Source organism: Quercus lobata, chromosome 8 (assembly GCF_001633185.2).
Source record: "Quercus lobata isolate SW786 chromosome 8, ValleyOak3.0 Primary Assembly, whole genome shotgun sequence".
NCBI lineage: Eukaryota > Viridiplantae > Streptophyta > Magnoliopsida > Fagales > Fagaceae > Quercus > Quercus lobata.
In genome coordinates, this window is record NC_044911.1 from 10,503,955 (window position 1) to 10,517,126 (window position 13,172).

Here is a 13,172-nt window from a genome sequence, read left to right on the forward strand (position 1 = left end):
TCACTAAAGCAGTATTGGAGGGTGATTCAATGGAGGTTATCCAAGCTCTCATTCAACCAGGGAGCACTATCTTCAATAGGACCTTGGATAAATGACCCAAAAGTACTAGCAAATGATTTTGTTCAATTACAATACTCTCATATAAGAAGATAATGTAATAGGCTTGCTCACGGTCTGGTAAGATATGCAATTGACATACCGGACTTTCTTGTATGAATTGAGGATGTTCCACCATAGTTTACAGTTGTTTTACAGGCTGATTTAGTCAATTTAATTTAAAGTATTTCGAGTTTTCACTCTTAAAAAAAAAAAAAGTTAAAAAGTGATATAAAGTGATATCAGTAGTAGTTTTAAATAAAAAATTATTAATTTAACTGGTGTGAAAGTGTTATCAAATTTTTTGTGTACTTAGAGCACTTACAGTAATGGAGTTAAATAGCTATATAGCTATTTTAGCTCCACCAAAATACAAAAATCCACATTACAGTAGTGGAGTTAAAAGTAAAATTTTTTAGCTTCTTGCTACAGTGCACAGCTATTTATGGTTGTGCACTGTAGCAAGAAGCTAAAAAAAAATATATATATATATATATATATATTATTAAACTTCTCTTTCTTCTCTAATTAAAATAATATTTTCTTTTTTTCTTTCTTTCTCTCTCTTCGGCATCCCTCATCTCCTTGCTTCATCGGCCAGCTCGCTGGCGGTGGTGCTCATAAAATCCATATAAAACCCATCGAATCAGACACCCAACCACCAGAAAAACACCAGATCGGACCACTAGCAACGCTGATCCACCAAACCCACATCACAAAACACCATAAAACACAAACCCACAGAGATAGAGTAGAGAGAAAGATCGAAGCAACGTCGGTCCAAATTCCATACAACCACCACAAAACACAAACCCATGGCAAATCGGTTAGAGTAGAAAGAAAGATCACAAACCTATGGCACAACCCACAAACCCTCCCGGTAACCTCCAAATTGTCAATCCCACCATCTCCTCCGCCTTAACCGCAATCTCAGCCTCGCTCTCGTTCGCTCGGCAACTCGTGCCGGCAAACCGGGCAAGGCATTTCGCGAGCCTCGGATCTGAGTTGGAATTGTTCCTTGCAGACCGCGCAGTGTAACTCGGCCGAGACGTGGGTCTCGACGATTTGGAGGTGGCTATGGCTGGGTTGCGATGTGGGGGTTTAGGTGGTAGTGGGTTTACTGAGTTGAGAAGAAAGAGTGGAAGTTTGATCATTTGTTGGTTCATCTTGGTTCAGAGAAAGGGAAAGAGACAGAGAGGGAGAGAGAGAAAGAGATAATAAAAAATAATAAATAAAAAATGGATATTTAATTGAAGAGGTAAATTTTCTCCAAAAAAAAAAAATGAAGTGGTAAAAAAATATCATTGCAGTGGTGGGGGCAGCGGTGGAAGAGTCGGTAGAGGCGGCGACAGTGGCAACGGTAGCAGTTGCGGTGGTTGTGATTGTTGTTTATTATAATAAATATATTATTTTATTGCAGTAGATATATTATTTTATTGTGTTAAAAGCTAAAATAGATTCACTGTTACAACATGTAAGTAGGTAAAATAAATAAAGTAACTTTTTATAGTATCAAATAGCTAAATTTTTAACTCTACTGTAGTGGATGCTAGTGTAGCTCTTTGTATTGTTTTATATTGGTGCGTGAATGTGTGATCGACATTATCTCTCTTTATTTCTTTGTGGGGTGAGTGGGGACTGAAACAAGTAATGGGATAACTAATTAATGTAGCTCCATCATTCAATTTCAACAAAGAGGATCTCCATTTCTGCTCTTGGGTGGTTGGCCGTTGGCATAAGCCAATGCTGAAGTCAGCTGCAATTTAAAATAGTCTAGTTAATGAATACCCATTTCCTTCATAATTCAGCTTAGTGTCCTTTATATTGACGTGTAGCCCTTTTTGACTATCAAAAAAAAAAAGAAGAAGAAAAAGACATGTACCCCTTTTTGTTTAACAAAAGGTCCATTTGGTACGGAAGTACACATTATTGATTGGGAAGTACACTGTAACAAACAGAACCTTTATCTAAACCACCAGTTCGCACTTGAACACATACTTTAATGGCACATGTTTCTACTAGACAGATGTCTATTTAGACACTATTTATTTTCTTAAAAATTGAAAATTAAAAATTAAAAATAATATAGTAAAATAATTTTTAAATATATAAATAGTACCGTGAGATCTATTTTTAATAAAAATTTGGTTGAAAAAAGAAGCGTGTGGGTTCCGTAAAAAGTGCATGGGACACACTGTTTACGAACAATAAACAGTGCCAGATGAGCGTCTAGGAAAAAAAAAAAACTGAAAATGCGCTTCAATGTAAAACGTGGCTGTGAACGTGAATCCAAACCCACGCATAGTAGGTGACTAATAAGTGCACCTACCAAAATAAAAAATAAAAGTATAGTAGGAAAGGGTGATAACTGATAACGCCAACATGCCCAAGACAACACAAAAAGAGATGTGTATCAACCTGATCACTAATAGAGTTCATCTATACATTTCATTTCATATACATGTATATTTTGGAATCACTAAAAATTATAAGTATATTCTTCATATTGTTCTGATTTGATGATAAGTTATTATTGTAAAATAAATTATATATTCAATTCTCCTCGTTTTTATTGATTATCATTTAGAGCATCTATATTGGTGAAGTTATATTTTTTAGTTTTTAACAACTTAAAAAATTATTTTATCTATTTTAATATCTTACTTTACAATTCACTTGACATTAATAGTTCTATTTTAACAGCCCTTCATTTAATTTTTTTTTTTTATTCTCTTTTTATTCTTTGTTTCCAATTGTTATATTTTCAAATAATCGTATGTAATAAGAAAATCTTTTTAGTCTTGACTTTTCTTATGGGTCTGTTTGGATAGAACTTATTTTGCTGAAACTGAAAACTGAAAACTGAAAACACTGTAGCAAAATAATTTTTAAATGTGTGAATAGTGCTGTGGGACCCATTTTTAATGAAAAAGTTGATAAAAAGTGGAGTTTGTGAGACCCATGAACAGTGCACAAACTGTTCGGGTCAACAATTGCTGCTGGGGAGAATCTTTGACTCTTTCTTATATATATATGGGTAAAAAAATTCTTAATAATCGAGAAGCAAGTAAACATTATTTAATGAATCAGTTTTGATGAAGTGAGAAAAAGAAAAGAAGAAGAAGAGAGGATCGGTTGATGAAGTGTAGAGAAAACAGAGGAAAAATGAATCAGAAAAAAAAAAAAAAGAGAGAGACAAAAGTAAAGTAAACATTATTTAATGGAAAAGCAAATAAAATACTAATATTTTGCTCACCTATCGACTGTAGTGCACTATCATAAATGGCAGTGCTCAAGTGCCAAAATTTGTAGCAAAAGCTGCATTGATGCATTATTATTTTTGCTATATTGGTAGTTAAAAATAGCAATTTGGTAATTTGGTATCACCGATATTAATGTTCTTATCAATTTTTATTAACAATAAAATAATAATTATCTTTTTTTATAAATTTATAAAATTTTTCATGAAATTATATGCTAAAGTTTTTATAGTCCAACCAGTATCTCATAGTATTTATAATTGAGAAATTTAAGATTCAAATATCCTCACTCAATTTTAAATATCGAATTATCAAAAAAAAAAAAAAAAAAAAAGAGGTTGGTATTTACCTGGAAGAATCATATACAGTATAAACCATTATAACATCGAAATCCATAATACAAAAAAGTAACTTATAATGGGGTCATAAGATTAAAGCAACTTAGCCCACTCTATAATTGACTTATCAAATAAAGCACGTTTGAACATGACCCCCACCCCCCCCCCCAAAAAAAAAAAACAAAAAACAAAACAGAGCAAAACGTTGTTGATATACCTATGCTAAAGTAATCATCATTTTTGTTGCTGGATTCTAAAATAATCATCAATTGATTATGCTGTTTGTTTATTGATAAACATTTATATAAATAATAAGTGGTCATTGAAAAGGTTCCATGGCAAGCGCAAGATCCAACATACATGAATTTAAAAAGAATAACAAAAAATAAAACGGAAAAATAAGTACAAGAATATGGTTTTTATAAGTTTTGAGAGATTCACCTACCTTTTTTTTCCTTTCTTTTCCCATGAATAATTATTTTTCTATTTTTCTGTATTTGTAGATCTTAAACATTTGCATAATTTGTTTTTTTAGGTGATTCGAAATACTATTTACTTATACACATATTGCTTGGGAAGGTACCACCCTGTCTAAGGTGGCCTCCAATCAACAATCGAGTTCAATTCTAAATTTCAATAATTTCTTTTTTGTGACTAGAATTATAAGCATAAATTATTTTCTCAAATTAAAAAAAAAAAAAGACTTATAAGTATAAATTATGTTTTGTGTCATCATACTTTTTTGCACTTCTAGTTGTATATGAGAATTTACAGTTATTGTTAGAAATATATATGTCTAATATATATCTCATATCTCTCTAACAGTTATGAGCAATGTTCATATTTCATAGCATATACACTCATTATTTTTGTACAGGAATTATGACTTGAAGTTGAAAATTTTGACTTGAAAATTTTAGTATACACACCAAAAATTAATTAGTATTTTGGTCTTATGAAAAAAAAAAAAGAGGAAAATTTAAGTGTGTGTTCTGTGTCCAAGTGAGTGTATGCAATAAAAATTTCCCTCCATGTTCAGACCCGGTTCTCCCTCCCCAACATGGCAAAACAGCAAATACAACGCAACAGTCTGACCCAACAACTATAGCCCCACGTTTTTTTTTTTTTGAAGGAACCCACGTTTTGATTACTATATAAGAAAGAGCCAATAAATTTACCCCAACAATTTTGTGACACAAATTTTGGTTCTCTCTCTTAGTCTCTTTCTCACTTCAGAGCCACCACTACATTTTCTTTGTATTGGTCTTGGCCTTAATTAGTTTGTTCTTTTCACTATTTGCCACAAACACAGAGACTGTTACTTGCTGCCATATTCCATCCAATAAATTGCCTAGTACGCTACTACGCTTTTCCCATTAGGCTTCTCTGTCTCTCTCTCTTTTTATCTATCTTATTCTCCCCCTCATACTCTGGGATTCAGTGAACAAATTCAAAGACTTCCTCGAGAGTTTTCTGAGGTAGGGGGAAGCCAAAGTCATATTTGGTAAGAATGTTTAGTGGGTCTTCTTGTCTGTCATGAAAAGCTTGAACTTTTGGGTCTGTTTGGCTGCCGAGAAAACATTATTTAAAATATATATGTATATATATATATATATATATATATATATATGGCGTGTGTAATCTATAAACTCAACCCAACCCAACCCAACTCAGCTAAGCCATGCGTGTTGTAGAAAAACCTATCTCATTTTGAAGTTTCATTTATTTATTTTTTTTCTATCTTCTCGGAAACTCAAGTATAAACTTTTCATTTTTTCCTTCACTTCCTTGGCAACTAAGCGGAATCTTATTAAGGTTCTTCTTTTCTCAATCAGTTTTCTCATTGACCCAGTTTCTATTAGAGTTTAAAAATATATAGTTATCGTATAGTTTAAGGCTTTGGTACTTGCTAGCTATGTTTCCTGAATTTTCTCTTTCTATATAGAATAAGCAATGTTTGTTTGACTAGGATACGGCTTTTGGAAGCTTTTTGGTTACCTTCATAACTTTGAAAATCTTTGATTTATTGAGTATATAGTTTTAAAACGAAGTCTACAGCTTTATTGGATCAATTAATTTTTCAAAACTTGGTTTTAGTTTTCTGGGAAACGAAAGGAAAATACAAGGTTCAATTTTTCTCCACTTTCTTAGCAGCCAAATGGTTTGTTTTCTATTGTAGTTCACATTTTGTTGTTTTTACAATCTGTTATGTTGTTGTCCTGTTCAGGTACGCTCTCTGTATCATTTGTAATCAGACCCTGCAAGGACTTTAATTGTTGATACATGGAGAACGGTGGAACTAGTTCTTTTATGAGGACTAGAAGATTGGAGAGCTACTTCAATGCAAGCACTGGTCTTAGTGTGAAGGAAACAGTGAAAAGTTCGGTGAAAGAAGAATTGGAGTTGAAGCCAAGGACCGATTTGTATGCGGATAGTGATGGATGGGCTTCAGTGTTGATATCTTGGATTAAAATTTTCATATGTTTCGTAACGATGATGTTTACGACATTCGTTTGGGCGTTGATCATGCTGATGCTTCTACCATGGCCTTATGAGAGGATTAGGCAGGGGAATATATGGGGACATGTGACTGGTAGATTGATGGTAAGGTACCTTTTGATTTTATGGTTCATGCTAAGTTTGCTTGTGCTGAAATTTTGAAGTAAATAGCCATGGTGTTGAAGTTTTTCTGTGTTTCTTAATGGTTGAGTAGCGCATATTAGGGAATAAGGAGTATAGAAGAACAATATTGGGTATTTTTATTATTTGTTTGGTTGCTGAGAAACTTGAGGCAAAGGATAGGAGATTTTGTATTATGCTTTTCCTTGTTTTGTTTCCATAAGACCCAAAAATCGAGCCATAGAGTTGTATTAGGCTAATATGATTGCGCTCTCTCTCTCTCTCTCTCTCTCTCTCTCTCTCTCTCTCTCCTTTTCTAATTCCCACTGCAATATCACCGGCCCCAGAAGACTAGAAGAGTTGTTGGCATTGACTTTGTGGTCATGATCTGGTTGCTGTTTTAGCCACATTAGCTTTTGGTTTCCCAATTTCATTGGCTAAAATAATGTTCCTTTCATGTACAAATGTAGAATTTATTAGCAACCATGTAAAGATTTATAAACTGTTCTCCTCAAGGTGAATGATCTATGAATTGCACGCAATAAGTTAACGATTCCTTTTAATTCATAGTCATACAGATTTTGCAAGAGAATTTTATCCATATATTTCATGATAAATGAGTGGCTCGATGCCCAAGGAGAGACTATTTTTCTAAATTGTTGAATGCTGAAAAGTCGAAACATTAATTATAGTGATCATGGAATGGACCACAGCATGGCATTGATTTTAGGCTGTAGCAGTTTGAATAACAGAAAATGCTCAGGTGGGTGGCAAGATAGTGACTTCAAACCAAAAATGAAAAGAGAGTTAAACAAATTGTTTTCTTCAACATTTATTACTGAAAATATATATATACCTCCCATTTCACATGCTAGACTCAAAGACAACTTGTCTTAGGAGCATCTTACAGTGAATGTGTTCTTAAGTAATAAGTACTCTATATTTTTTTAACCTAACTCAAAACTCTTTATCATACATTGCATTGAGGAAAGATATGTTCAATGAAATAGAACTGTACACAGAACAATACCATGTAGAACTAGTGAAGTAGGGCGGTGTACTGCATTCTTGAAGATATGACAATGCAGTATGAATGTGACCAGAAAACATGTGACCATAACGTCCTAGGTTTCAATTCTGATACTACTCCACAAGCATTTACTGATACTTGAATAGTACTCATCAATAGTGATTTTGCTGTTCAACATATCCTATATTAGTTTCTGCAGTTTATTTAGTTGGAGAATTTGAGGGGTTTTGTAGTAGATGATTAATGCTTCAGAACATTGATCGCAGATATGGATCCTTGGGAATCCTATAAAGATAGAGGGTGCTGAATTTTCTAATAAGAGAGCCATTTATATCAGTAATCATGCATCTCCTCTGGATGTTTTCCTTATAATGTGGTTGACTCCCACAGGCACAGTTGGCATTGCCAAGAAGGAGGTATGTTTGATTTTTTAGAATAAACATGGCAGATCTTTTTTCTGTATTTTGATTTTTTTTTTAATTCCTTCAAAATAAAATTTTTATGTATCACCGTAAAGATTAGATGTGCCTTTCATGGAGCTGCTCATGTGAAATTGTGAACAAGCAAGGTTCCTCTTAGTAAATATCTACATCCCACTCAAGATACTCATTTCTTGCTGTCATATTTGATTGATCAAGGCCTGGTTGTCGTCAATTATGGTTTCTTCCCATCCCAACACAAACTGGAAATAGTTCCGTTTTGTATCATATAAAATATGAGTTTGTCATATCAGGTTGAAGATTATTCTTTGCAAGTGAAGCAATTATACTGTTTTGTTTTTCTTAATTGCTATTGGTGACAGTCAAGATTGGCTGTAGGAGACATGGCCTAAGGAAACTTGGTTACACCAAAGTCTACCAAAATCCTAAAATTAGCCTATGTAGTTGCAGTAAGTTATACAGCAGCATGTTGCTACCCCACCCCCTTTTTCTTTTACTTACTAAATCCATTCCCAGTGACAGTACATTGTGAAAAATGGATTTGTGCCCTTAAAAGCTGTGGAAAGTATTTTGATTTCATGGTGTAATCTCCAAGTGCCTCTGGCTTGATTAACTATATATTTATGCAAAGGTGATTTTACTTGCTAGTCGCCTTATGGTACGTTTATCTTTATTTTGCATATAGTCATTGTGCCTATACCACATTTGCATACTTTCTGGGAGGGATTGATGAACTTCAGTAACTTAATAGTTGTTTGATGCAGATAATATGGTATCCCCTATTTGGACAACTTTATGTCTTGGCAAATCATCTTCGCATAGATCGCTCCAACCCTACTGCAGCCATTGAATCCATGAAAGAGGTGTCCCTTTTTCCCCCACATTGTCTGTCATGCATTTTTTTCCCCTGTATATCTAACTTGTGATCCTTATCATGCCCAGGCAGCCCGAGCAGTGGTGAAAAACAACCTGTCTTTGATCATTTTTCCTGAGGGCACCAGGTCCAAAAATGGACGATTACTCCCCTTCAAGAAGGCATTAATTCATCCCTTGTTTGATCACATTATTTTCCTCACATTTATTATATAATTCACATAGTGGAATTGGTGGTAACATTGTGCATGACATTTAAGTGGCAGAAGTCACGTAGGGGTATCCAAGCCAATGTACTAAGCACTGGACTTGGGCCTTTCTTGAGTATTGAGCAAATACTTAGGTAATAAATAAAGTTGTAAGGCTACTAGGACCTCCCATTTTATAAAATTTAGTGCATTTAATATAATGGAATGCAACACATGATGACATACGACCTTCATGTCAAATTTGGCTTACCTTTATTTGGATGATAAATGTTGTGTTGTTCTTGCTGATATAACCATAGGCAAAAATAAAGCAGCGAATTCCATATAATATGATGATTATAACTAAATGATAAACGAAGGATCTGTTGACCATTTACGTGTATTCTTTCTTCATTTATGTGTATTATTAGGCTATGTAATAGATGTGCTCACTTTCTTGGTTGTGCTCTATATTAAAGCGTATTGCTAACATATCACTTCGCCCTCACAGGGATTTTTTCATTTGGCATTGCAAACAGGGCTCCCAATAGTTCCGATGGTCCTGACTGGTACCCATCTAGCATGGAGGAAGGGCAGCTTACATATTCGACCTGCACCTCTAAACGTAAAGTTTCTTCCTCCAATAAGTACCAAGGATTGGACAGCTGACAAGATTGATGACTACATTAGGATGGTACATGATTTGTATGCCAAACACCTTCCTGAGTCTCAGAGGCCTCTTCCATTAGAAAGCTCCAGAAATAGTTGAGCTGTTGAGGTACCTCATCTTTGTGATTGTTCAAGTCTTAGAAGTAAATCTCATGTTAATTGCTGCAATAAGCATAATTTAATCAATTTTGAGAGCGGCATGAATGTTAGTGTAGTATACTGCTCATACTATTGCAATAAGCTCAGTTTGCTTGTACAAGAACCATTATTGACTAGGTTTTCTTAGTCTTGTAAAATTAGGTATGATCAATTTCAGTGTTGAAGTGAATAGTATCACCATCCCATTGCTCTTGTATATGGATTTGTATAAATTTTGTTTCTGTCATTTCAACTAATAGCAAAATCCATTTTCCACTCAAAGTTCACAGCTTTCATTAATGGTTATTCTTTTATGGCGAAGGAAAATGGCACAAATTAACATCCCATTTTCCCACCAGATTAGCCTTGCTATTGTTTTAGTTCAACACTACTTGATGATGAGAACTGATATTTAGAATTATATGCTATACAAGCATTATTAGTTTTTCCATAATTTGTTACTTCCATCAAATGGTGTCATGGACTCATGGTGGACCTGGAAGTTAGCTTTTGTCATACATGATATTGCAACATGGAATATTCTTAAGGATAAAAGAATGAACTGCTCTGAGCTTGCAGTTCGGAATATTCTCTAAGGATTTTTGAGTGGCTCCATTCAGAGTACAAGTACAAAACTGAAATCAAAGACAAAAAAAACCTTAGAACTACTCTTTATATCTTATCATAATGAAAATGAACTCTAGAGTACCATTCTTCGGATAAAGCTCAATATTGAAAGAGATTGCTCCCCCTAAAGAAAAAAATGAGGCCCTAAAAGTTAAAACCCCCAATACAAGGTAAGGTTGGTCAATTCCTCTCCCAAAAAAAAAAAAAAAAAAAAAGTAAGGTTGGTCAAGAAAATTACTCTTTATTCTTTCATATTTTTATCTTTTTTGTTTACATCAAAAATTCCAAACCTACTGCTAATTTTAACCGATTCATTGCAGATAAGTAGAGGAATGTCTATATTCAAAAGCCTTAACAAAAAGAAAATGAAAAAAAAAAAAAAAAGGGGGAGGGGGGGGGGGGGGGGGTGTAGTACATTGTAACAAAAATAAATGTTTTTTTTTTTCTTTCTTTCACAATTCATAAATCTATCATAGTGTTCGGTTGATCTTATTTTCATCTTGAAAGAAAATGAACATCATTTTAAAAGATCATATTTTTGAAGGAACAGTTATGCATTTGTCCAACTTATTTTTAAGGAAAATAAACCAATCCAAATAACTATACCAAACAAACATGCCAAAAAATCAAAAGGGTCTACTTCCAGGTAATGCATATATGAGATAACAAAAGGTACATCACATGTTTTAGTAAGTGTGAATTTTAAATTCTATCTACGTGGATGTGAGATTACAATTTGATTCGTATATTCCAGTTTCTGTATGCTGCTCTTCTTTTGGGTTAAGTTTAAGTGATGAATTATTATATTGTATCATATATATAATGTTTAAATTTGATCATGAGTGTGTTAAAGTCACCACAAGCCACGTGCCAAAAGCATATTATCATGTATTATCCAATACTATGGGTCACAATCACAAATCACAAGCATGAAATTTTGACAATTAAAAAAGTACATAAATTGATCATTTAATTAATAAGAGATTATTCATATTTCATAATAATCATAATCATGTGGCCCGCCCTATACAGAATTATAAAACATGAATAACGTGGACCTCATTTATTGACAAAAAAATAAAGAAATTTGGAAGTGGTTGTTGTTGTCATTGCTTTAAGTAGTTTATAATTTCAATGCTATACTTTTTTAGGAAGAAACATCCAAGGAAGTAGATGAGGTATGTTATATAATTGTGGGGGAAAAAAAATATACAGTGTTTCCAATTTCTTGATGACAGCATTTCGAAAATTCATCCAACTTCTAGGTCCAACATAGTCTCAAGACCAGCTAATGTGGACCCTTTGTTGTTATGGTAGATTTAAGGGTAAAATCCAAAGAGACCCTGCTGAATAACTTGTTATAGAAAACACTCTTTGTGTTAAAAATCGATTTAAAAATTTTGCTATTATAAAATCGACTTAAAAATTTTGCTATTTAAAATAACGAAATGACTCTTTGTATAAAATTTCATCGTCATTTCATCAGACAAAAAATATCACGTGAAAATATTTGTTAGATAGAGAGTTTAGTTATTGTACACTTGTTTTCGGCTCACATTATGTTCACATGGTCATTTTTCATTTAACTAGTGTCAAAAAGTCAAAAATACATCACGAGGTCATTATTCATCTAACTAGGGTGTCAAAAAGTCAGAAATATAATATAACGGTCAATTATACTATTATAAATACTATAAGGGAAATGTGGAAATGTTAACGAATGCTATTAAGTATTGGTTAACAATTTATTTAAAGAAAATTTTTATGAAAAAATAATAATTAATATTTTGACGATTTTTTTTATTTCTCATAAAAGTAGTGTTAAAATTTTGCTAAAATAGATTGTTAACCATTGTCTTAAGAGCACTTCTTAATATGACCCATATCAATATATATATATATATATAAAAGCAGAGACCTCATGTGAGAGTGCATGAGGTCCTGCCATGTGGCACTCTAATATTGCATTTAATCTTTTTTAACTTTTTCCATTAAGTTTTTTTTACTGTTACCCAATAAATCATAGTAACTTATTTTTACTATTGTATAAATATAGCATTTTTTACCTCTTTTTTTTTTTTTTTTTTACTGTTACCCAATAGATCATAGTAACTTATTGCATTTAACATTTTTTACCTTTTTTCATTAAGTTTTTTTTTTTTTTTTTCCTGTTATCCAATAAATCATAGTAACTTATTTTTACTATTATATAAATTTAGCATTTTTTACCTCTTTTTATTAAGTTTTTTTTACTGTTACCCAATAGATCATAGTAACTTATTTTTACTATTATATTGATATGAACTGTTCTTGACAATTAGACCAATTAGACCAAAAGTTATTCACTATAAAATGGATAACCTTTTAAAAGTAGATCAAACCTTATAAAAAACTCAGGCCCAGTTCTTACTTTACATATTATGACCCAAGTTTGACCATTTCCACATGTAAATCAAAGCAAAAACTTTTACCCTCTTACAAACTCTCTTCTTCTTCCCCCACGTATAAATAATACTTCTAGAAAATCTCATTCTCATGAAATATCTCTTCATTTTTCCCCAATTTCAATTCAATATGCTTTTGTCTATTAATAATATTCTATGCAATTTATGCAGACAAATTCTCTGTCATCGACCAGTGCAACAAAAATATATATAAATCTTGAGATCCCTCAGGTTGCTGAAATAATTGACAAGTGCATATTTCTAAAATTTATAATAACAAAAAAAAGTCTAATAAATAGCATATACTATCTCACAAAATGCCATTAACTTAATATTTTCTTTTAAAAAATTCAATGATAGGAATGGTCAAAAACATAATCCTATACAAGAAATACCAAAAATACATGCAAAAAAAATTTCATAGGAGGATTTATCTTTAAATAATATGAA

General features: G+C 32.6%; 1 protein-coding gene across 3 annotated transcripts; it reads left to right on the plus strand.

The window, feature by feature from the left end:
* The first annotated feature begins 4,904 nt into the window (after positions 1-4,904).
* LOC115954501 (1-acyl-sn-glycerol-3-phosphate acyltransferase-like) lies at positions 4,905-9,933 on the plus strand. 3 transcript variants are annotated; one of them, XM_031072365.1, is made up of 6 exons: positions 4,905-5,172; positions 5,922-6,298; positions 7,610-7,759; positions 8,548-8,646; positions 8,726-8,818; positions 9,356-9,933. In XM_031072365.1, the coding sequence occupies exons 2-6, from the start codon at positions 5,978-5,980 to the stop codon at positions 9,611-9,613; spliced, it is 921 nt and encodes a 306-aa protein (XP_030928225.1). In that variant the 5' UTR covers positions 4,905-5,172; positions 5,922-5,977; the 3' UTR covers positions 9,614-9,933. The 3 variants fall into 3 exon arrangements, with proteins under 3 accessions (XP_030928225.1, XP_030928227.1, XP_030928224.1); XM_031072364.1 differs by having other exon boundaries at positions 4,906-5,198; XM_031072367.1 differs by lacking the exon at positions 7,610-7,759 and having other exon boundaries at positions 4,905-5,198.
* The last annotated feature ends 3,239 nt before the right edge of the window (positions 9,934-13,172 follow it).